Source organism: Myotis daubentonii, chromosome 2, assembly GCF_963259705.1.
Source record: "Myotis daubentonii chromosome 2, mMyoDau2.1, whole genome shotgun sequence".
Classification (NCBI taxonomy): domain Eukaryota; kingdom Metazoa; phylum Chordata; class Mammalia; order Chiroptera; family Vespertilionidae; genus Myotis; species Myotis daubentonii.
Window position 1 is genome coordinate 156,270,144 of NC_081841.1, and position 26,322 is coordinate 156,296,465.

Consider the following 26,322-nt stretch of genomic DNA (forward strand, 5'->3'; position numbering starts at 1 on the left):
AGATGCAGAATACTTGATAAAATCCAATAGCCTTTCAGTGATAAAACATTCGCCTAACTAGGAATATAAATGACTTTCTGTAACACAATAAAAAGCCTCTCAAAAAAACCCCCCACAAAATAACAATAACATCTTATTTAATGGTAAAAGACTGAAAAATTTTCCCATAATTTAAGAGCAAGGCAACAATGTCCTCTCTTGTCAAATTCTATTCAATACTGTACTGGAGGTTCTTGCCAACCTAAATAAGTAATTAAATGAAATAAAAATCATGATTTTAAAGAAAAAAGTAAAAACATTTTTTCTTCTCAGATAAAATTATTTTATTATATATAATCATAAGAAATCCACAAGAATCTACTAATCTATTAAAAATGTTTCTTGGGTTTCAGGATATGAGTTAATTACAAATATAAATTGTATTTCTATACATAAACAATGAAAAACTTGTAAATGAACATAAGGAAATATTCCATGTACAATAAAATCAAATATAATAGATAGCTTAGCTATAAATTTAGCAGAAAAAGAAATTCAATAAAGTAGACCTAAATAAATAGAATGATGTTTGATATTCATTGATTGAAAGACTGAAAAAAACTGACAAATTGACCCTTATATCCAGACCAATCAATATCAGAATCCCAGATATGATTTTGCAGCAATTGAAAAATTAATTCTAAGATATGTGTGGAAATGTAAAAGACTCAAAAAAGCCTCCTGAAATCTTAAATATCTTGAAAGAAGAACAAAGTCAAATCTTACTACACAGAATATAAAATAAATAATTACAACTCAATAATAAAAATATATATATATATACATATATATATATATATATATATATATATATATATATCCCAAACAAAATATGGACCAAACCTTTGAATAGAGATTTATCCAAAGAAGATATATACAGGCCAATAAACACATAAAATGATTTTGAAAATTATTTATTAGAGATATGCCTATAAAGTACAATGAGATTCTACTTCATGTACATTATAATTGTTATAATAAAACAAGAATAGATAATAACAAAAGTTGGAAAAGATGTGGAAAAACTGTCATCCTCATACATTGCTGAGGAGACAGAAAATGGGGTAGTCATTATGAAAACAGCTTGGTTGTTTCTCCATTAGTTAAAGATAGAGTTACCATATGAATCAATAATACCCCTCTTATGTATATATCCAACAGAATTGGAAACATATATCTACACAAAAATGCATGCATGAATGTGCATAACAGTTTTATTCATAATAGCTAAAAAGTGAAAACAACTTAAATGCCCTCTTATTGATTACTAGAGGCCTGGTGCGTGGGTGAGTTCCAGCTCACCTGCCCCAATTGGGGCTGATCAGGCCAGGCCTGCCGGGGGGAGGGGCCACAGGAGGTTGGCTGGCCAGCCCCGCCCCCTGGTCAAAATCTTGGTCCAACTCCTGGTTGAGGGGACAATTTGCATTAGCCTTTTATTATATAGGATGCATAAATAAAATGTGGTAAATTCTAACCATGGAATATTCTTCAGCCATAAAAGAAATGAAATATTTAGACAGGCTATAAAATGGATAAGTATTGAAAACTTTATGTTGTGTGAGGGAAACCATACATAAAAGGCCCCAATTATGTGATTCTGTTTATATGAAATGTCCCAAACTGACAATTCCATAGAGACAGGAAGTACAGTAATTGTTGTGAAAGGCTAGGGAGATGGGGCAATAAAGAGTGACTGCTATTCTTGTACAGGTTTTTTAGGAAGACAGAAATGTTTTGGAACTTGATAATGGGGATGGCTGAGCATATCTGTGAACATACTCCAAGTATGTACTCTATATGTTAAAACTTAGTTTTCTGGTATGTGAATGTTATCAATTGAAACTAAAAAACGCAAAAACAAAAAGAGCCCTCACCATGTATTTAACATACAACACGGTACTTGGCATTTAGAGAATCTTACTAAATAGCACTAAAGTAATCTTTATCAATTTTTCCTAAACTAACTTAATTGAAAAAAGTTTATTGAACTAATATTTTATTCAATTTTATACAATATAAAATGTGGTGAAAAAAGGCATGATGTATCAAAATGTGCCTCAAAGACATAAATGCTAAAAGGAAAACTCTTAGCATATTGAGCAAACTGTGCTGTTAATTAGTTTAATCCTCTAGGTAGATGCATTGCTCCCGTGTGTCATAGACTTAAAATGAATATAATTTTTATGTACTATTTTATGCAGCAGAATGTGCCTTCTTCATTTATTGATAACTATGAAATATTTTTGACCACATAATCATCTTTAGCAACCAAATAATTCGTGTGACTTTCTTGTAAAGTCATACAAGGACTTTTTTTTTTTTCCATACAAATTAAGGAGAGGGGAGCTAAGCTATCTGGGTTAAAGAAAATATTTTGCATTTGTATTTAATATTTTTAAATTTTACTTTAGACTCTAGCAGCTAGAGTCTAACCCCTTGCCACTTGCATGTATTATATTAAATTACATAGTTTTGTAATTACACTGTATACCACAAAGTAGGCACTGATTCACTGTGGGAAATAACATAGTACCCTCTGGTTTCTGAACAAATAGAAAATTAGCTCAGGCAGCTGTTGGTTTATACTTGAAACTAATCTTGAAGATTATACCAAAGGGAGAGTCATGATATGTGTTTGAAAAATTAACATCAAAATTGTAAAAAAAACAACAAACAATTAGCAAATCAGACATCAGTTGCAGCTTCCTCAGTGAGACAGAAATTCAAGGAACTGCCTTTAGGGAATATCCTGGAGGAAAACTTGATTTGTGCTCTTTTTATTACCACATATTCTCTTCAGAAGAGCTACTGTGTCTTCTACACTCCCAGGCAGTGAAACAGCAGTGCCTGTTGGGAGCTTGTCATAATTGGTTCTGAAACGGAATTTTTGGACTGGAACCAGTATTCTTTGTCCGCTGGAATCGAAGAGTGAATCCACGAACAGAAGGTGGTAGAGCAAAGGTGGAGATTTATTGAAGAACAAGTATAGACTCCCACATGGGGAGAGGGAAAGAGTCCCAAGTAGGGAGGCGGAAAGGGTACCACTGAGTTCCTTTTCCCTGTGGCTTATAAAGGCTGCAGAGCCTTGGGCCTTGATATCCCCTCTAATTGGTCAGTATTCCCTTGGACTGGTTACTATGGTAACTCCTGGGCTCAAAGTCAAACCTCACATGGGACATGTTCTCCTCCCTCCTTCCTTATTGTTTTCCCACTCCCTTTGGGCTTTCTTCTTCTCCTTCTGAATGAAGGGCTTCCTTCTCTTTATTCTGTAAATATAGACCTTTTGCTGTTCCCAGCTCCCTCATTCTATGGAAATGCACCTGTTGCAGCTTTTCAGCTCCCCTATTCTATGGAAATATACCTTCTGCTGCTCTGCAGCCCTGTGCTTCCTCCATGGTCCCCTTGATTTCTAAAATTTCCTAAACTTGTCCTATTATACCCCTAAAATTCCTGTTTTAGTTGGATAACATCAGGTTACCATTAGAGCCCAGCTTGGATGTGGAACTGCTAACAGCAGAATCAGACTTGTTGGTCCAGAACATTCCCTCCTCATCTCAGCTCCCAGCCCTGTGGTAAGAGTATCAGAGATAAGGAAAAAATGCCCTAGGAAATTGATGTGCAAATGTAAGTAAATCACCATGTGTCCCTGGCCTTATATTTTAGGAATAACAGCAGATAGGTTGGGCAAAGTTAACTTGCAGGGAAAGAGCTTTATGCCCACATATAACTCCTCTATCCACTATTGAGTGTTTGGGAGGATACAAGAATGGCAAATGCCTCAGCCTTTCATTCAACTAGTCAAAGTATCTGATATGTTCACATGAGTGCACAGTTTAAAATTACATATTTTAACAGTTATAATGACTGTTAAATAGAATTAGAAGAAGAGAAAGAAAATGAAAAAGAAATGGCAGGAGATGAGGAAGAGAAGGAAAAAAGGAAGAGAAGAAACAGAGGGGGAGATGAAAAGGCTAACAGGAGAAAGAAGAAATGAGAGAGAACTTGTCAGGGAGTTGGGGGAAGAGAAGGCGAAGATAATCACCAATAATAAATAAAAAAGAAGTAATTAAGTAGGGAGACAAGAATTTGAAAAAGATATAATAAATTGTCTCACAGAGATAAAGGAAGTTATCGATACCATTAAAAAGAAGAAAGTGATTATAATTTATTACCAAGTAGGAACATGATCTCAGTCATGTGAAATCTAAATGAAAGGAATTTTTAGGGGTGAAATAGGCAGGTTTAGGAAATTTTAGGAATTAAGGGGTCCATGAAAAAAGCACTGGACCACAGAGCTGCAAAGGGTACATTTCCATAAGACAAGGGAGTTGGGAGAGGCAACAGTTACATTTCCATAAGATAAGGGAACTGGGAGTAGCAAAAGATACACATTTACAGAATAAAGAGAAGAAGGAAGAAAGTCCAGAGGGAATAGGAGAACAATGAGGGAGGAGGGCCCCACACTTCCCATGTGAGGTTTTGACCTTTGAGCTCAGGAGTTACTATAGTGACCAAATCAAAGGGGAATATTGACCAATCAAAGGGGATATCAAGGCACAAAGAACTGCAGCCTTGCCCTGGCTGGTTTGGCTCACTGGATAGAGCGTTGGCCTGGGGACTGAAGGGTCCCAGGTTCAATTCCAGTCAAGGGCATGTACCTTGGTTGCAGGCACATCCCCAGGGGATGTGCAGGAGGAAGCTGATCGATGTTTCTAACTCTCTATCCCTTTCCCTTCCTCTCTGTAAAAAAAATCAATAAAATATATTTTTTTAAAAAAGGAACTGCAGCCTTTATAAACCATAGAAAAAGGAATTTGGTGGGACTCTTTCCCCCTCCCCACATGGGAGTCTGTGCTGTGGGATTCTCTCCTCCTCCCCACGTGGGAGTTTGTACTTGTTCTTCAATAATTTCCACCTTTACTATACCATCTTCTGTCTGTGGTTTCATTCTTCGACTCTGATGGACAAAGAGCCCAGGAAAAGCCATCTTGCCCAGGGAACACTGCACATTCCAGTCCAAAATTCCCATATCATAAACTGATGAACAAAATAGATTCAGAGACATAGAAGCATGGAACAGAAATAAATCTCAGAGTGAAGGCAAGGGTGGGTTGTCAGTGGGAAGAGATTAATCCAAGAATTTATATGCATATATATGCATAACCCATGACAGAGACAATAGTGTGGTGAAGGCCTGAGGTGGGGAGAGGGCAGGCTAGAAGGGGTCAATGGGGAAGAGAAGGGGACATCGGTATTACTTTCAACAATAAAGATAAATTTTTTTAAAAAAGAAAAGAATACAAATTGAGATCAATACATACAATTAGTATCATGGTACACACAGATTAAGAACAATTTGAAGGGCTGGATATTACAATTATTTATCAAATAAGTAAAAAATTAAGTTTATAAGATATGATGCATTAAATAAGAAACATAAACACCTATGTAAACAGAAGTCCCTAGAACAAAAGAGAAGATAAATCAAAGACTGATATATTATGTTGAAGGAACAAGAATCTTAGGATGAGAATGTGAATTGCATTTGAGTATGATACATAATGTTGAACTTCCCGAGATGCAACTGATCATAAAGAACGTGATTGATCCTAAAGGAAGCACTCTGGTTCATCAGAGAACATACACGTCTTTGTTATTACTGAAAGGATTTAGAGATAAGGAAAGGCAGTTAGGGAAGGGTCCATGGGAAAGGAATGCATATGTGATGGGTCAGAGATAGCTCCAAGCAGCCAGATGGTTTATCTTACATACACAGTGGACAGAAGAATGTAACAAGATTAGAGGCCCAGTGCACAAAATTCATGCATGGGTAGGGTCCCCAGACCTGGCCAGCGATAAGGGCTGATCTGGGCCTTCTTTCCCAGGCTGCTGGCTGCCGGCCAGGGCCTCCCTTTGTTCTGCATCACCCCCTGGTGGTCAAAGCATGTCATAGCAAGCAGTCAAACTCCTGGTCGGTTGAACTCCTGAGCGGACACTTAGCATATTAGCCTTTTATTATATAGGATAAGGGGGAGAAGATGGGGGAAGCACCGGGTGAGCTTTGAAACTTTGAAACTGATACCATGCAGGGAAAAGGAGGAAATTGGAAAAAACACAGGGGACATAAAATGAGGAAGGGTCCAATTAGAAAGTAGCACATATAGACAAAGAAGCTGCTAGCACAAAGAGACTTCACTGATTATCCACCTGGGAACCCATCCCCATGTGGTAGTTTGTATACACTTGCAGTAAATTTCCACATTTTTGCTTAAAATCCTTTGTCCATGAATTTTATTCTTCATTATGTAGGACAAGAACACGGATCCAGCTTGCCGTTCAGGGTAGCACTATCAATCTAGCTTCAACTGATTGGACCTCAATTGGCATCCATGTCAAAGACAGCTTTCTATCTACAGGACATTGCTAGCACTTTATTAGATGCTCTGAAATGAGAATTTGATGCCTTGTGCTATGACGTTACCTACTAACTCAATCAGATCAGCTCTTGGGGAGTTCTGTAGTAGAGGATTTAAAAAAAAAACACAAAAACTGAACAAAACCAAAAACTGCTAGGAAGTAAAACACATAAGAACCCAACAGCATGCTCTATGTAGGAGAGGTGACCCACCTGGCAATTAAAAGTGAAGGAAAACAACAAAATAAACAAACAGGAGGAGAGGCTTCATCATGAAAACAGTCAACTATGAGAATTGCTATTGAGTCAATAAAACGTGTAGAAAAGCTACATTACATATTGATGTTGTGATACTTGGCACATGTAACTTTTTATGTAGCCTTATTTCCACATGGACCTTTACAATGAACTCTTCAACAAATAAGACAAACCAAAGACACTATGTGAGATTACCATCCTGCTCAGCACTGGTGCTGGTGTAATAGAATTTGAGGCAAATAGGATTTAGTATACTTGAAGCACATGGAATTATACCACTTAAGGTGCATTCTTGGTGAAACATTTTCATGTATGTTCTCTTGACATGTAAATATCCTACATAATCAATATATACATAGTTGAACCTGGGTATACCTTAATAGAAATGAATTAATTTTTATTAAAAAAAGGGGGGGGGAATATACATTAAATTCTAAATATTCCAATCCACACTGCATATTCTCTATATTCCCCCAAAACAGGAACATAGGCTGTTAGTAACTAATAAAAACAACACATAGAGCTTTTATATGGATATGAAAGCCAAAATGCTCTAATTTACTTGGGAGGAGAGACCATATAAGAAACCTTCTATATCCATAAATATTACCAGGGGAAAATCATTTGGTATTCATGTTTTTCATATTCTAATTTGATTCTATATGACTTACAGAATTTATGTGGCTTTTATGTAAAACCCAGAATTTTAGAACTTAAACTTTCTCAGACATTTATTATTATTTTATAATTTTACTAATGAGCAAACTGAAGAAAAAGAGGTAAAAGAAGATGATCAAAAAGGTAGAATATGGAAATAATGATTTAGTTAATCTATTTTAATAATTTACTTTTTATTTCACTTAGATTGATAGTAGAGTAGATAAGAATGAGGAATGCAGTTTTGGAGAACTCAAAGTTAAACTATCCTATGTAATAAAACCCAAATATTGCAAATCGACCACATGGCAGAATGACCTGCTGAATGACTGGTCACTATGACATGCACTGACCACCAGGGGCAGACACTCAACTCAGGAGTTGCCCTGGTCCGGGCCAGCGAGTGGATGGTGTCAGGCCACCAGCCAAGGGGGGTGCCAATGCCCCCCCACCCCCGATTGCCCTGCCCGCCAGTTGTCCTGCAGAAGGAGGAGATTAGCTGCAGCGGTGGGGGGCGGAGCAGCCAGCAGGTAGTGCCAGACTGCCAGCCAAAGAGGGTGCCAGTGGGGGGCCCCCCCAATCACTCCGCCAGTTGCCCCACAGATTGGCCCTGATCGCCGGCCAGGCCTAGAGATCCTGCCCTATATATTGGGAACAGTCTCTTAGATTTAAAAATTAAAACCTGGCAAGGCTACTCTAACACTGAAAAAACAGGATGATGCAGCAATGACATGCATGGACTCTGGCTTGCACATTTTGTGGTCAGCCCTGATTCTGACACTTCCAACTGTGTGACAAAGCCAATTACTTAACTTCCCCCTGCTTCAGTTTTTCCACCCATTAAGGTGCGGAAAATGGTACTACTGCTTCAGAAGGATAATGTTATGTACTACTTTTTATAATCAGGACAAAAAAATGTACCTGTCCTTACAACAACAAGATGCCTTTCACCTATATGTAAAGTATGGTTACTGGTGCATGTAGTGTCCTGTATTGCAAGATGGATGTCTTATTGCTGGTTTAGGCCTGATATCCCGTGAGGTGTCCCAGATTGTGAGAGAGTGCAGACTGGGCTGAGGGATCCCCCCACTCCTCCCAAGCACGATTTCATGCACCGGTCAGCTAGTCATTAATATTTGTTTTTGAAATGCTCTCTAATTTTGCTTGTCTATTAACGTCTAAATCAGTGGATTTGCAATTAAACCCTGATATCTTTCTAATGTGTATATTCAAAGTATATGAAAGACACTTAGTTAACTCTCTGTCATATTCCAGGTCTTCAAAAAAAGTAATTTGCATTTCATACAATCCCCATGATACAAAGTGCAAATTCAATGACTGTTAGTCTTTATTAAATTCCTCTTTTTCAAATATTTGTATGGGGCTTCACAATTATCATTGTTAGATTTTTTATCTACTTAATGACCTTGAATTGGTAGTGAATTAGGAAACTAAGGCTCATAATTTAAGTTCTGGCCCAAAATCATGTCAATATTAAATAGTAGATGCAAGACAAGACTCACAACCAGATCTTCTGATATAAGTGTAGTTCTCCCATCTTCAGGTTACTCCACAGTAAAGATCAAGTGAATCCTATCATATTGACCCTTGGTAATAGCTGAGGAGTCACTTTTTCTCCAAAACTATATTTCCTTCTCCCCATGGATTTTCCAAGATGGAAATAATGCAAATATATAACTAGACTTGTTTATCCAGTAATGTGGAATGAGTCATCTTAATCCACCTTAACTGTTTCTTTTTCTGAACTATATTGCTCTGGCCTCTCTATGATTGCACTGCATTTGTTATATCAAATTTCACATATTAAATGAATGTCAGATTGTGAAAATTTTGTGGATAGTTTGAGGTTTACTCATTTTGGTATTGTTAACATCTCTCTCAACAATTAAACGCACATTGATCAACACAGGAAAATGTGAAGAACTTTAAAATAATGCTCCAAATAAGCCCTGGTATACCTAAAATTAATAATAACTGATGACAGGAACCAAGATGGCGGCATAGGTTAACGCCGGAGTTTGCTGCTTTGAACAACTACTTCAAAAGTGAAACTAAAACACGGAACGGACATCACCCAGAACCACAGGAACGCTGGCTGAGTGGAAGTCCTACAACTAGGAGGAAAGAGAAACGCATATGGACACTCAGAGGAGGCGCAGTGCTGAAGTCAAATTCTGAGGTGCGGGAGGAGAACCAAGATGGCAGCATAGGTTAACGCCGGAGTTTGCTGCTTTGAACAACTACTTCAAAAGTGAAACCAAAAAACGGAAGGGACATCACCCAGAACCACAGGAACGCTGGCTGAGTGGAAGTCCTACAACTAGGAGGAAAGAGAAACTCACACGGACACTCAGAGGAGGCGCAGTGCTGAAGTCAAATTCTGAGGTGCAGAGTGCGCGGAGCGGAGCGGGCTGGCGGCGGAGGGCGCGGTTGTTGTTTTCAACTGGGAGGGAGTCGCAGACTCTGAGCACCAGATCCGGGCGAGTCTTTAGGGACCCAGACTCAAACGGGAGAAGCGGGACTGTCTGGCTTCGGTCAGAGCGAGTGCAGCTTTCTCTCCGAGCTTTGCAGCGGGTGCTGGGACTCAGAGAGGCAGAGCCCCTGGGGACAGGACTGAGAGCCGCCATAACTGCTCTCTCCGGCCCACCCTGTTGATCCTGTGTGACCCGCCCTGCCCAAGCCCTGCACAGAGGCATTTGCCGGATAGCCTCAGGCAAAGGCTAGATTAGCACCTCCCTAGAGGACAGAAGTTCTCTCACTGCTGACACAGCTGATTCTCATAGCCACTTGGCCTGGAGGTCAAACCCTCCCTGGAATTAGCTACAACAATCAAGATTTAACTATAAGACTGCGAACAAAGACCACTAGGGGGTGCACCAAGGAAGCATAACAAAATGCAGAGACAAAGAAACAGGACAAAATTGTCAAAGGAAGATATAGAGTTCAGAACCACACTTTTAAGGTCTCTCAAGAACTGTTTAGAAGCTGCCGATAAACTTAATGAGATCTACACGAAAACTAATAAGACCCTCGATCTTATATTGGGGAACCAACTAGAAATTAAGCATACACGGACTGAAATAACGAATATTATACAGACGCCCGACAGCAGACCAGAGGAGCGCAAGAATCAAGTCAATGATTTGAAATGCGAGGAAGCATAAAACATCCAACCGGAAAAGCAAAATGAAAAAAGAATCCAAAAATGCGAGGATAGTGTAAGGAGCCTCTGGGACAGCTTCAAGCATACCAACATCAGAATTATAGGGGTGCCAGAAGATGAGAGAGAGCAAGATATTGAAAACCTATTTGAAGAAATAATGACAGAAAACTTCCCCCACCTGGTGAAAGAAATGGACTTACAGGTCCAAGAAGCGCGGAGAACCCCAAACAAAAGGAATCCAAAGAGGACCACACCAAGACACATCATAATTAAAATGCCAAGAGCAAAAGATAAAGAAAGAATCTTAAAAACAGCAAGAGAAAAAAACTCAGTTACCTACAAGGGAATACCCATACGACTGTCAGCTGATTTCTCAACAGAAACTTTGCAGGCCAGAAGGGAGTGGCAAGAAATATTCAAAGTGATGAATACCAAGAACCTACAACCAAGATTACTTTATCCAGCAAAGCTATCATTCAGAATTGAAGGTCAGATAAAGAGCTTCACAGATAAGGAAAAGCTAAAGGAGTTCATCACCACCAAACCAGGATTATACGAAATGCTGAAAGGTATCCTTTAAGAAGAGGAAGAGGAAGAAAAAGGTAAAGATACAAATTATGAACAAAAAATATGCATCTATCAACAAGTGAATCTAAGAATCAAGTGAATAAATAATCTGATGAACAGAATGAACTGGTGATTATAATAGAATCAGGGACATAGAAAGGGAATGGACTGACTATTCTTGGGGGGAAAGGGGTGTGGGAGATGCGGAAAGAGACTGGACAAAAATCGTGCACCTATGGATGAGGACAGTGGGTGGGGAGTGAGGGCGGAGGGTGGGGCGGGAACTGGGAGGAGGGGAGTTATGGGGGGAAAAAAAAAGAGGAACAAATGTAATAATCTGAACAATAAAGATTTAATTTAAAAAAAATAACTGATGACAATAATACTATACTTTTATATATATTTTCACTATTAACAAAAATGTTTTTAAAAGTAATATCAATAAAGTAAGAAATCTTACCTAGACCATGTCGATGTGTTGACATCGGTGGTAAGACAGTCCAAGTCTTTGTTTTGGGATTGTAACATTCAACAGTGTTCAATGTCTTTAAGCCATCTCGACCTCCAATTACAAAGAGTTTGTCATCAATAACAGCCACACCAAACTGCAATCTCCGGCCATTCATCATCCCTGCCTGGATCCACAAATTTGTTCTGAGGTTATATTTCTCTATGGTTGTAGCTCCTGATAAAACACAATCACATAGTCACCATTTACTACTACAATATACAACTCAATCCAGTTGTACAAATTATTAGTAGTGTAAATTTAGGACATGAAAATGTCATGTCCATTTTTCTTAAAGAAAACATGTCAGAAAAACAAAGGGAGTAGTAATTTAGTTACTACTATATTTTCTCTACCTGGTGAATACTTATGATCAAATAGACACAGATGTTCAGCTTTTTTGAATTACATATTGGTGTCATGATAAAATATCAGTTAAATGGAATAATTTTGGGCATTATACAGTTCTAGCAGTCGATTTTACAAAGTCCCTCTATCACTGTTTGCCATTTAAAAAGTATATCATAATCTTAGCCTGAAAAAAAATTAACCTTTTTAATGCCTAAGCTATGCATATTATATGTAATTCTGAGAGTTAAGAAGTTAATTTAATAATCTATTTACCCCATTTCTCTTTAAATTTGTCTTATGCATTAAAAACAAAACTTTTAAAAGTCAATTTTAAGATATGCAAACAAATGTCAGTTGTGCTTGTTTTTCTTTTAATCCTCACCTGAGGATATTTTTTCCATTGATTTTCAGAGTGAAAAGGATGGAGGAAGAAGAGAGAGAGAGAGAGAGAGATATCAACTGAGATAGACACATCGATTGGTGTTTCCTGCACTTGCCCAGATTGAGGGGTGGAGGATAAGGGTGGAGAGCAAACCTGCAAGGCCCTTGACTGAGAATTATTGAATGCAGGCTGATGCTCTGACCACTGAGCAAACCAACCATGGCAGTGTGATGCTTTTTTAAAAAATCTTTTTAAAAAATGCATTTGGAGAATACTTCAATAGAATTTAGAGACACATGATGATCTATCTTTATCAATCATGTTATTATCTTTCCTAAAAGCTTTTTATGTATAGAGGCCTGATGCACAAAATTTGTGCAAGAGCAGGCCTTCCTTCCCCTGGCCACCGGCATTGTAAAAATCTTATACTCATAACAGTACTTTTTGTGTGATTAATAAGCAATCAACATCTACATTTCTCCCTGTTGTAAATAGAATCCATTTATAAGATAGTAATAGTCTGATACATAGCTATGTGTAGAGATATAAATGTAAGTATATAACTAAGCTTAATGCTAGATTTTAAGTGGATATATAAATCTCAAAATCCAGCATTATGTTTGGTTTAAACTAATTTAACTAATTATATATATATATATATATATATATATATATATGAATGCCTACTTCTCATTCAAAGCCATAATTGTAATTATTTGTATTCTTTGTAACAGTTCACCTTAATAACTAAAAATTATTACTGTTAAAATCTTAGAAAAATCAAATATTTAGGGAAGTTGGCAAATCAGATAAGCAAAATACAAAAATCAATCAATGTAAGGTTTTATAAAATGAAAATCACCTAGAACATATAAAGAACATAACTTATTTCAAATAGTCCACTAGAAGTAAATTATTTAAAAGTCAAAGCAGCAGGATAGTGACTAGTTCTAGATAAAGAAAAAAATTAAAGCTATTAAAATAAGTCAATTTGAATGAATGGGAAGAATCATACTGAATTTTAATAATATGACTTGTTATTTTATATGTGAAAATTATTTTCTTACATAATTACAATTAATAAAATAATGATATTTTGTACAAGGCATTTATAAAATTATATTTGCATTCTCTAGAAATTCAATTGTAAAATATAAGGAAATACAGTTTTAAAAGCCAGACAATCTCTAAATACAAAGGAGTCTTGAGGAAAAGAAATGGCCTTCCACAATATTTTTAAAAATATTGTATGCATAGAGAGATTTTAAAAGTTGCCTTATGATGAAGAATAATTACTATGCTAATGACTCTGAGAAGAATTCCAGAAAAAACTCTAATACATCTATAATAATAGAAGTGTAATATGCTAATTAGACTGGACAGCCAAACGACCTTCCAGACATCCTTCTGGATGAAGCTGCAGTGGCAGGGGCCAAGTCAGAGGTGGTTAGGGGCAATCAGCAGACAGGTGAGCAGTTAGGGGTGATCAGGCAGGCAGGCAGAGTGGTTAGGGGTGATGAGGCAGGCGATTGTTTAGGAGCCAGTGGTCCTGGTTTGTGAGAGGGATGTCTGACTGCTGGTTTAGGCCCGATCTTGCAGGATCGGGCCTAAACCCACAGTAGGACATCCTAACCCAACGGGTCCTGGATTGTGAGAGGGTGCACCAGGCCTGTACTGTAAGTATCCTATCTAATAAAAGAGAAAAATGGTAATTGGCGTACGACGATACCCTTTTCATTGGCTAATCAGGGCTATATGCAAATTAACTGCCAACTATGATTGGCAGTTAACTGCCAACTATGATTGGCAGTTAACTGCCAACTATGATTGGCAGTTAACTGCCAACTATGATTGACAGTTAACTGCCAACTAAGATTGGCAGTTAACTGCCAACAAGATGGCGGTTAATTTGCATATGTAGGCACAATGCAGGGAGGCAAAAGGGAAAGCAGGAAGAAGCCCCCTGTCACTGACAGTGATCGGAAACCCAGGGGGGAGCTAAGAGCTGGGGGGCAGGGCAAAGGCGGCCCTGGGGCCGCCTTTGCCCTGCCCCCCAGCCATGATCGGAGAATCAGGCGCCTTTTCCGCCCTGGCCAGTGATAGCAGGAAGTAGGGGTGGAGCCAGCGATGGGAGCTGGGCACGGTCGAAGCTGGCAGTCCCGGGAGCTAGGGGTCCCATGCCTGGGCTTAAAGCGGAGCCCACGATCACGCGGCCGCTGCAGCTGCGGGTCCCCGCTGCCCGGGCCGGACGCCTAGGCCAGAGGCGTCAGGCCTGGGCAAGGGGCTGATCCTGCAATTGGAGGGTGATGGGGGTCAACGCCTGAGGGCTCCCAGTATGTGAGAGGGGGCAGGCTGGGCTGAGGGACACTCCCCCCCACACACACCCAGTGCACGAATTTCGTGCACCGGGCCCCTAGTAATATAATAAATATGGCTGTTCCAATTAATGTAAAACATTTTATTACTCAAAAGAAGCAATGTTTAGATAGCTAGGTATCCTTTGGAAAGAAATAAATAAGTAAACTTGGACTCTGCCCATTCTTTACACCAGAATGACTTTAGCTGAACCAATAACTAACGCACAACATACAAGGCCACAGAACTCACCAAGTGTTTGGTTCTCTTTTCAGGGCTCCACATAAATAAACAGACAGGGATACTTTAAAAACAACCTGCTCTGGGTCATGCACTACTAAACCTTACATGTCTTTGAAGATAAAAAGGAGGTGTTTAATTTTTACTTTGAGGTAGGAATAAAATCAAAGGCCCATGAGGGAGAGCCACAAGACCCAGAAATTATATTTATCTAAATATGTCACATATGAAACACACAAGCAAACAAAAAACCAAACAAAAGGCTAAGAGCATTAACAACAAAATATTTTTATAAATATAACAAAAGATTGATTTCCCTGATACATAAAAAGTTTTTTTAATAAAACAAGAAGTAAATATACAGATAATCTGTAATAGAATTGTAGACTTAAAACTTACATACTTTTATTAATGTCACCCCAATAAATTAAATAATTATTTTTAAAAAGAGGTGACTTGGAAACATTAAATAGAAATAGGCTAATGATGTGAGCATGCAATTAATATGAAAGCTATGTTCATGACATGCAAACTTCAGAAATGTATTTATGCTTTCCTAACAATTAAGTAATTCTAAAAAATTTCCAAAAGGGTTAGAAAATGTAACATTTTGATGTTGACATCAAAACCAGCTGACTGCTCTGGCCAGTGTGGCTCACTTGTTGGAGTGTCTTCCCTTGCACACAAAGGTGATTGTTTGGATTCTAGGTCAGAGTTAGGGCATATACCTAGGTTGTGGGTTCAGTCTCTGGTTGGGGCAGGTAAGAGAAGCAATCATTTGATATTTTTCATGTCTTTCTTTCTCTCTCCCTTTGTCTTTCTAAAAAAATCAGTAAATATATCCTCAGGTAAGGATTAAAAAAAGTAACAACAAAACAAAACAAATCGCTGGATGACATTAAATTGATGCAACTTTCTGGGAGGTGTGAAGTGTGTGTGTGTGTGTGTGTGTGTGTGTGTGTGTATGTGTGTGTGTTGTGTGTTTTAAAATACATAGTAAATTTAGGAAATGGGGTACTTGAGTGTTCTTTTTTTATTTTTAACTTCCTATTTTATATATTTAGCCATAAATATGCCTTAGTTCTATAATTAAAATACTAATTTGTTATATTTAAAGACAGCTTTTGGTATTGCTAATAATGTCCTAAGAAATGGACTATTTTGGAAAGGTAAGCTAAAGATGGTAGTGTTGTGATCGTCATTACTTCCAACAAAGTGCTCATATCTATATACTAGTATACAAAAGTCTAAGCGACTGAACAACTGAACGACTGACTAAATGACTGGTCAACCAGTCACTCTGATGTGCACTGACCACCAGGGGGCAGCTCCTGCATTGAACGTCTGGCCCTTGGTGGTCAGTGTGCATTACAGCGACCAGTCAACTGGTCATTCGGTCATTCAGTCGCTTGGGCTTTTATATATAGAGATATTTTTCCTATACATAAATACCTATGATAAAGTTTACTTATAAATTAGGTACAGTAAGAGATTAACAAAAATAACTAATAGTTAAATTGAACAATTATAACAATATATTGTGATGAAAGCTATGCAAATGTGTCCCTTTCTCTCTCTCTCTGATAACCCATTTGATAATTGAGAAGGCTGCTAAGTGATTAATGGGTGGGTAGCAGAGTGTGGAGATGCAGGACTAAGGGTTGATTCATGTCCTGGGCAGGATGGAGGAGGATGTACACAATTCCACCAGGCTACTCAGTACAGCATGCAATTTAGAACTTATGAAATGTTTATTTATGGAACTTTTCGTTTAATATTTTCAGAGCATGTTTGACCACAGGTAACTGAAACTGTGAAAGCAAAACTTTGGATAAGGGGGAAATACTGTAGATTATTAAAATACCTTAGGTTCCAACAAACACTTTCCACATAATTATATTAGAATGTTTCTAGCTTTCATTAAAAATATGGGCACTGGTGAATGAAAGATTAAATGCCTATAATGATATTTGGGTTCTAGTTCTTAGTATTACTAATTGTATGGCAGAAATTGTACAATCATTAAAATGTCTCTTCATAAGTGTAGTAAAAGAACAAGAGTTCTCCACTTAAACTATAAACTCCTGCAAAATACATGCTTGCCTTTTTCATAAACCAGCACCCACCTTTACCAAGACATATTGATTGAAGGCTCCCTGGGATCTACTGGTATTTAGTCATGTCAAGGTGAACGCTTAAATTAGTAACACATTAGGTAAAAGTATAATGACTTCTACTTATCTTTAAATCTTTTACTTCTTGCCGAAACCGGTTTGGCTCAGTGGATAGAGCATCGGCCTGCGGACTGAAAGGTCCCAGGTTCGATTCCGGTCAAGGGCATGTACCTGGGTTGCGGGCATATCCCCAGTAGGAGATGTGCAGGAGGCAGCTGATCGATGTTTCTCTCTCATCGATGTTTCTAACTCTCTATCTCTCTCCCTTCCTCTCTGTAAAAAATCAATAAAATATATTTTAAAAAAATCTTTTACTTCTTATTTTCTGTGAGTCTCTAACATAGCAGTAATTTAAGCTAGCCCTGAGGAGTCTCACTCATTGCCAGAGAAGAGCCACACAGTGGAGGATTAAGATCTGCAGTGCATAAAACACATGCACAAACACACACACAGGATCATTCCCCTGTGGGTCTCAAGTAATTCCATTCCTGTATATTCACAGGGATATTGATAAAAATAATGTACTAGGTAGTCAAGGATTTATAAATATAGTGGTCATTTTATCACAACACATGAATTTATTATTCAATCCACATTCATTGAAAGACCTACAGAATGTATAGTGACTTGGCCCAATTCTATGACAACTAAAAAGTAAACTAAAGTTATTGATAGACTCAATTTTGAGAAATTTGACCTACAATTTTAACTTTGATCTACCCTCAAAAGGGACACAAGAAATAGTAACAGCCTAGATAGTCACTGAGCTTTGTCTCTTTCTAGTGAAGCTGAGGCTACGAAAGAAAACTTTGCTGATAGATCATTCGCTTTTCACCTGAGAGAGCCTTTTCTTCACTTTTCAGTGAAGTCATGACTTCCGGGATCTGAAAGTTTCTTGTCTGCTGACTCACTGGGAACAATATAAACAACTGACATTTAACTTAACAAATGAGCATATTTTTTTTTCCTGATTATAAACATTTTTTAAATAAATAGATACTTTAACTTCATTTAGTTTTTCCCTGAGATCTTTGGGGAAGTATGGTGCTTCCCTAGAATATTGCTTAGCGGCCCAGTAAGGAGACATCTATTCCATAAAACAATCCTTTGTGTCTGAAAAACAAACCGGGCTCAGGCTGATATGATGTCATTCATGGTTTGCAGTTGTTTCTATGGCTCTGTGCAAACTGATGACCTTAAACTGGTAATCTCTAATGATATATTTCAAGTTCAAAAATAAAGTACTGAAGCTGAACCAAAGTGACTGAACGGAGTTACTGAGGCAGACATTCAAAAGGGCAAAGATGAAAGAATACACTTTCTCTTATTGTATTGCTTTTCTTCAAAAAAATTTGCACAGTATTTTTAAGTTATTTCTCCCACCTAATTGCAAATGCTCAGGGTTTTTTTCTGACCGGGGATTGCTAAGTGAATCATTTTCTTAAGCCACATGATTACTATTGAGTTAAATGCTTTAAAAACTACCCAGTTGTAGAATTGCAGTATGAAAAGCTTTTCTTTAAAAGTTCTTGATAGAACAGCTTGTCCAGTTCAAGCCAAGGAAGTAAAAATCAGGTCAAGATGGTTAATTCTACCTCTTTATTTCACTTTCCATTTTTGCCTTTCAACAATACTGATAATAATACAGAGTAAAGAGGCACATTCAGGATAAAATGACCTGGCAAAGTCCTTTGAATAAGAAGAGAAATATATCAGGAGTTTTCCCGAGGTTAGATAATTTTTAAATTGTAGATATGTGAAAATCTGAAGCACACATTAATTATATTACCATGACGTAGGCTCTATAATAAAAGATTCAATAAAAAAATCTCAAGAAAATAATTTTTATTTTATATTTAAGAATAGAAGCTTTTCTGGTCTTTATGTTTTTTAATTATCAATATTCTCCTTATTATTAGCTATATTAATAAAATTTGTTTTGCATTCATGTGAAAGAGGTAGGGCTGTCTCATCAGACACCAGGCTTAGTGAAAATCGATAACTGACCTGTGGCTGCGACTAGGCTGTCAACAAGGGGACAATGCAAATACACAGAAATAAAAGACAGTTTAATTCTTCTCTTGTCCACTCAATCAATTACTATCTAAGAGAAGAGTCACTGCCACTGTGACCTTGACATACCATCTGCCTACTTGGTATATCTTTAACTGGGCTCCATTTAGTGTTCACATCTATCTCCCATAAGATGATAAGCAGCACAATGCAATAGTGCTATTTTCTTAAGTGCTTTTCTCTCTTTTGCATTAAAAAAATATCAATTTGAAACATTTTCAGCTTTTAACTCTTTGCTTAATCTTTTTCTTTTTTTTAAACTAAATGGTTTCGTAAACGCGTTAGTCCCAGCCGGAGACCTTGAGTTTGTCTGCTGCCACACTGTATGTAGGAAGCGCCCTGGCTGCTTCATGTCAAGAAGAAAGTGATGCCTCGTAGAATCTTGATTCTCCTTCAGCCTAACAGAGGCTGGTTTTTCATAGGCTTGTACCTACAAGAAGGACTTTGCAGTTGCTATCAGCATTATACCCTAACATTCTAGTCCTATTTCTCTGTATGAAACAGCATAATTCTACACTATCTCCTCAAGTATAGATAGCCCTGGCTTGCATGTTTCCGATATCCATAAATTTCAGTTACCATGCTTTGGTTAAATAACACCAGTCCCCCTATAAATTTCAGTTACTATAATACAGGGGTTGGCAAAGTAGGTGTATAGTTGTGAATATGTGAAACACAAAGTTTATTCTTGTTATCGTTTATTAATTATTGTATTATTTATTTGTATTACAACTATAAACCTACTTTTGCCCACCCCTGTTTTTAACTGTGAGTAATTTGCATAAAGTACATACTTTGCTGTTAGCTCTTCAGCCCACAGATGCACATCATAATCAGTGGCCAATCATGTCACTTCTCTCAAAGTCAGAAAGGTGATTAATTATTGCACTTCTGTTATTGGGCTCATGCACAGCCTATTGTGTTGCCTTTTTGTCTTCTAGTGATAGAAGTCATTTTACAACATAAAATGGATAATAAAAGTGAGAATTGGCCAACAAAGATATAAGTGGAATATAAAAAGAAAAAGTGATAATGATAGAATTAAAATTACAATGGAATCTCAGACTTCTATACCAGCAGGTTGAGGATTGCCTCAGGAGCTTTAAATAATCCTATCCTCAACTTAAAGAACTGGGCTTTCTACACAAAAGAAATTGGAATCAACCCTGTTAAGCCTTCCACTGAAGTCTGCTTGTATCTTTTCTCCACTCACAAGCAGTCTGAGGCAATCCTCAAGGAATGCTCGTAGGCAGATAAGCAGGTAGTGCAGAGGTTGCTTATGATGGGACATTATAAACATGCACAGAATCTGCCTACTCTAGCTGACAGTAAATTGGAGTTGGGTCAAGGGAATGTGACATTTGGCAGCAGGAGTTCCTAGAACTATGGTAGAGAGGTCTATTTTTTCTATAACAGTGGCTGGAAAACTGTTCCTGTAAAGGGCCAGAAAGTACCTTCTTATGGGACCCTTTGTTCCAACCAAATAGTCATTATAGAGGGAAGCAACCATAAACAATGGGTAAACAAATGAGCGGGTCTCAATAAAACTTTATGGCCACTGAAATTTGAATTTTATGAAATGCAAATGTTCACTAAATGCATCATGAAATATTATTCTTTATTTGATGTTTTCAACTATTTTAATATAAAAACGAAAGTCATATGAAACAGATGGTGGGCTAGATTTGGACTGTGGGATAGTTTGCTAACTTTTATTCTTAAATATCAATAAAATATAAATATTCAGAGGAAATGGGACTTTAAAGATGTTTATTGGTCATAATAATGTTGAGAAGTCTTCATTTTAGAAAAAACAGATTGAATTTCCACATAAAAATTTATATATAATATTTCACTTATCAGAGTGGCCTTTTGCAGCCAATCTTTATAAATAACAACACTGTCCCCTCATCCTGACCCTCCATTACCCTTTCTTTATATTATATTTCACTATAATTCATCATCACATTAACTATAATAGCCTGTATGCTTGTTTATAGTCTCCTGAAGATAATTTAAGCTACAATAGGCCAGGCACTTTTCATGTTTAGTTCACCAGAACCAAGAACACTGACTGGAAATTAGTAGGTACTCAACAAAAGAGTGAGTTGATAATCTGGGAACCCTAGAAATGCTTAGAAATGGGTGGTAGAAAGGCTACAATTATAATCCAATTTCATAATTGATATATTTCAATTATTAAAGCACAGATCTTTTAAAAATTTATTTGTTTTATTAATTTTGGAGAAAAAGAAAAATTGCCAGAAAGGTACATTTTCTGCTCAACATGTGAGCACCTAAAAATGATTTTAATCCAATAGATTATAATTAGTAAGACTGCAAGTATATGGCACCATTATTTATTCATGAGCATGCTTTAGAGGTAGACGATTTTCTCCAATGTTTATGTTGGTATAAAAATTTTTCCTTATGCAATATGGTGATTATTTATATAAGTATCATTTATATGAATATCTTATTGTCTTATTTTCTCTCCTGTGTCAACTCACTATATTTCATAGAACCCCCTGTAATCTCATGCCTCCAAGCAGGAGCTGCACCCTGGTGGTCAGTGCGCTCCCACAGCGGGAGCATGCTCAGTCAGAAGCTGGGCTTATGGCTGGTGAAGGCAGCGGTGGTGGCGGGAGCCTCTCCTACCTCCACGGCAGTGCTAAGGATTTCTGACTGCCGGCTTAGGCCTGCTTCCCAGGGGGAGGGGGCCTAAGCCTTCAGTTGGACATCCCCCGAGGGCTCCCAGACTGTGAGAAGGCACAGGCCAAGCTGAGAGACTCCCCACTCCCCGCGCCCCTAGTGCACGAATTTAGTGTACCGGGCCTCTAGTATGAATATAAGAAAAAAGCAGAGGCGAGGACAGTGCTCTGAATTTTCATAATATCTACAGAAAATTGTGCCCATAATTTATCAGTCCTATGAGATAGCATTTGGATCCCAGTTTTCACTGAGCTAAAGAAGAAAACAAGACATGTTTACATAGTCCTTTCTAAGGCATAATATAAACAGGTAATTTCTAAAACTCACACCACATATTGTATATCATATGGTTTTGTATTGTATTATATTGTTTTTTAAATTAGTCACGAAAAATTAATTCCAATTTTTTGGTATGCTACATTTTTTTTTCTTTCTTTTCCTTTTCTTTCTTTTTTTTTACATTTGTTGATTTTTTTTCTTTGCCTCAATACCTTTCAAGGAAAGACAAAACAATTTTAAGATAAAATACTAATGTTTATTTAAGGAAAACACAAGTTAATAAGGTGTGGAAAATACCCTTAAGCAGTAAAAGCACGATGGAAATACATGGGATTACCTTGAAAATGTCCTAGTTACCCTTTAGATACCCTGAGACATGGGGGTTCAATAAGATTTTGCTTCACCAAAAGGAAAACAAACAAAAAAAAGGCTTTCTGAGGTTTGCTATTAAGTGTTATATTTTTTATTTAAGTTTATGAAATATATTTAATATCCAATTCTTATCAGGCTGAGGATATGGTAAAAATTCTTAAAGCTTTTTTCAAATAATTCTGTTTTATTTCTGATTTAATTAGGAAATCTTTTTAAACTCCTTGTATTATAACATTCTTTTAAGCCTCTAACTTACTGGATAAGTGTATTAATAAAGAAACTTAGTTTTATTTAATGCTAAAGTGAAACACATTTATAATTCTTATAAAAGTTATTTTTTAAATAATTTCTTTAATCTCAAATGACTACTGTGTAAGATTAAGGAAATTCAAATTCTGGCAAACAGCTTAACTAATTAGACTCCATAGCTCAAATTTTTTAATGTTCTAGTAATTGTATTAATTCACCATGTTTAAAAATTCAAGTTAGTCACATGCTTTTGCTCTTGAATAATAGTGATTTTTGTACTAACATTTATTTATTGTTTATTTTTTAGTCCTAGCCATAAGCTGACTAAATTCAACCAATGCTTTTGATTATTTATTTATTTAAATGTTATGTGTACACTCCAAAAAATGCAAGAAGGAAGACTTCCAAGCTCTTTTTAGAAGGCAAGCATTATCCTAGTTCCAAAACTAGATAAAGACACAACAAAGAAAGAAAATTATAAGCCAATAACCCTGATGAGCGTAGATGCTAAATTTTTCAACAAAATATTAGCAAATTAGATCCAGCAATATATTTAAAAAATCATACACCATGACCAAGTGGGATTTATTTTGGGGATGCAAGGTTGGCACAATAATCAATAACCAAAAAATGTGATACAACACATACACAAATTGAAAGATTAAAATTACATTTTCATATTAATAAGTTCAGAAAAAGCATTTGTTAAAATTCATCACCCATTTTTGATAAACACTCTCAGGAAAGTGGGAATAGAGGAATCATTTCTCAGCAAACATCATGCTCAATGAGCAAAAACTAAGAGCAATTCCCTTAGGATCAGGAACAAGACAGATGTCTGCTTTCACAACTCTTATTCAACATAGTACTGGAAGTCCTAAGCACTATGGTCAGATAAGAGGAAGAAAAAAAAGGCATCCAAATTGGAAAGGAGGAAATAAAGTTGTCACCATTCACAGATGACATGATATTGTATATAGAAAACACTAAAGACTCCACTAAACAACTACTAGATCTAATAAGTAAATTCAGGATACAAAATTAATACCCCGAAATTGGTGGTATTTTTATACCTATAATTAAATATCAGAAGGAGAAACTAAGAAAACAATCCCATTTACTTTGCAACAGCAACAAAAAATAAGGTACCTAGGAATAAAGTTAAAAAGTGGTAAAAGATCTATAGCAGGAAAACTATAAGACATTAAAGAAAGTAGATGATGATACAAGCAAGTGAAAGCACATATGTTCATGGATTGGAAGAATTAATATTATTAAACTGCCCATACTACCCCAAGCAATCTATAGATTCAACAATATACCAATAACAGCCTGGCTGGCATGGCTCAGTGGTTGAGCATCAACCTATGAACCAGGAGGTCATGGTTTGATTCCTGGTGAGGGCACATGTCCAGGTCGCAGGCTTGATCCCCAGTAGTGACTGTGCAGGAGGCAACCGATCAATGATTCTCTCTCATCACTGATGTTTCTATCTTTCTCTCCCTCTCCCTTCCTCTGTGAAATCAATAAAAATATATTTAAAATATATGTAAAAAACAATAACATATTTCATAGATGTAAGACAAATATTCCAAAAATGTATATGGAACAACAACAACAACAAAAAACCCCTAATAGCCTCAGAAATCTTGAGAAAGATGAAATAAGTTGGAGGTATCACAATACTGGATATCAAACTACCCTACATGGCCATTATAATCAAAACAGCGGTACTGGCATAAGAACAGGCAAATAGATAAATGGAATAGAAAAAAGAGTCCAGAAATCAACCCACACCTCTATGGTCAATTAATATTTGACAAAGGAGGCAAAAACACACAATGTAGTAGTAAAGATAGTTTCTTCAATAAATAGTGTTGAGAAAATTGGACAGTTACATGAAAAAAAAAAAAAGAAATTAGACTACCAAATTACACCACACACAAGAATGAACTCCACATAGATGATAGACTTAAATGTAAGTTGTGAAACCATAAAAACCCTAGAAGAAAACATAGGCAATAAAATCTCAGACATCTCTCATAGCAGTATTTTTGCTGATTTATCTCATAGGGCAATGGAAATGAAGGAAAAAGTAAACACAAAGGACTACATGAAACTAAAAAGCTTCTGCACTGCAAAAGAAATCATCAACAAAATGAAAGGGGAACCCAAAGTATATTTGTCAGTGATACTTTAAAAAAGGGGTTAATTTCCAATATATATAAAAAGTTTTATAAGTCAACACCAAGAAAACAAACAATGCAATAAAACAATGAGCAAAGGCCTTGCATAAACAGTTCTCTAAAGAAGATGTACAGATGGGCAATAGACATATGAAAAAATGCTATGCCACTTATCATCAGAGAGATGCAAATCAGAACTACAATGAAGGAACATCTCACACCTGCCAGAATGGCTATCAGCAATAAATCAAGAAACAAGTGCTGGTGAGGATGCAGAGAAAAGGGAACCCGGTGTAGTCTTGGTGGGAATTCAGACTGATACAGCCACTGTGGAAAACAGTAAGAAGTTTCCTCAAAAAATTTTTAAAAATGGAACTGTCTTTTGACCCAGGGGTCCCACATCTGGGAAAATATACTAAGAATCCTAAAAAAAGCAATCAGAAAGAATGTATGCACACCCGTATGTTCATAGCAGCATTATTTACAATAGTGAAGATCTAGAAACAACCCTAGTGCCTATGAGTAGATGAGTGGATAAAAACAAAACAAAACAGTGGTACATTGACACAATGGAATACTACTGGACTGCAACAAAACAAAACAAAACAAAACAAACACAAAAAACACACACAGGGAACTCTTACCCTGTATGACAGCATGGATGGACCTGAAAATCATTATGCTAAGCAAAATAAGCCAATCAGAAAAAGAGTACCATGTAATCTCACTTATATGAGGAATCTAATGAACAAAATAAACTTATAAACAAAACAGAACTAGAGGAATGGAAACATGGAACAGTCTGACAGAGGTCAGAGGGGAGGGGAAAGGGGGACTGGGAAAAAAACATGAAGAGAGTAGCCAAAGAACATATATACATAGTCCATGGACACAGACAACAGAATGATGCAGGCTGGGGCCTGAGTGGAAGTGGGCAAAGAGGAGACATCTTAGGGGTCATATGTAATAGTATCTACACTAATAAAAGAGAACCATGCAAATTGGTGTCACTCCACTACGCCCACCAGCCAATCAGGATGAGTATGAAAATTAACCCAACAAAAATGGCAGGTAAATTTGCATACACAGGCATGGAGCAAAGATTGAAGGCTCCGGCCCCAGTGAAGACTGAAGCCAAGCCTCACTGCGGCCATAGCGGAGAAGCCTAGCCTCAAGGCTTGGCTTCTCCGCTGCGGCCGGACCAAAGGCCTAGGTCCTGGGTACCATAGGAAAACCGGTGCCAGCAGCCAGGGGAAGAAAGGATTATTGCGCGAATCTCCGTGCAACAGGCCTCTAGTCAACAATAAAGAAAGAAAAAATG

At 37.1% G+C, this 26,322-nt stretch overlaps 1 protein-coding gene across 1 annotated transcript in view; it reads right to left on the bottom strand.

Annotated features, from left to right (window-relative positions):
• KLHL1 (kelch like family member 1) overlaps window positions 1-26,322 on the bottom strand; it is a 239,838-nt gene that overhangs the window by 64,880 nt on the left and 148,636 nt on the right. Inside the window, exon 7 of the mRNA XM_059681208.1 lies at window positions 11,581-11,805. Coding sequence (XP_059537191.1) covers window positions 11,581-11,805 — 225 coding nt within the window. The remainder of the gene's footprint in view (window positions 1-11,580; window positions 11,806-26,322) is intronic.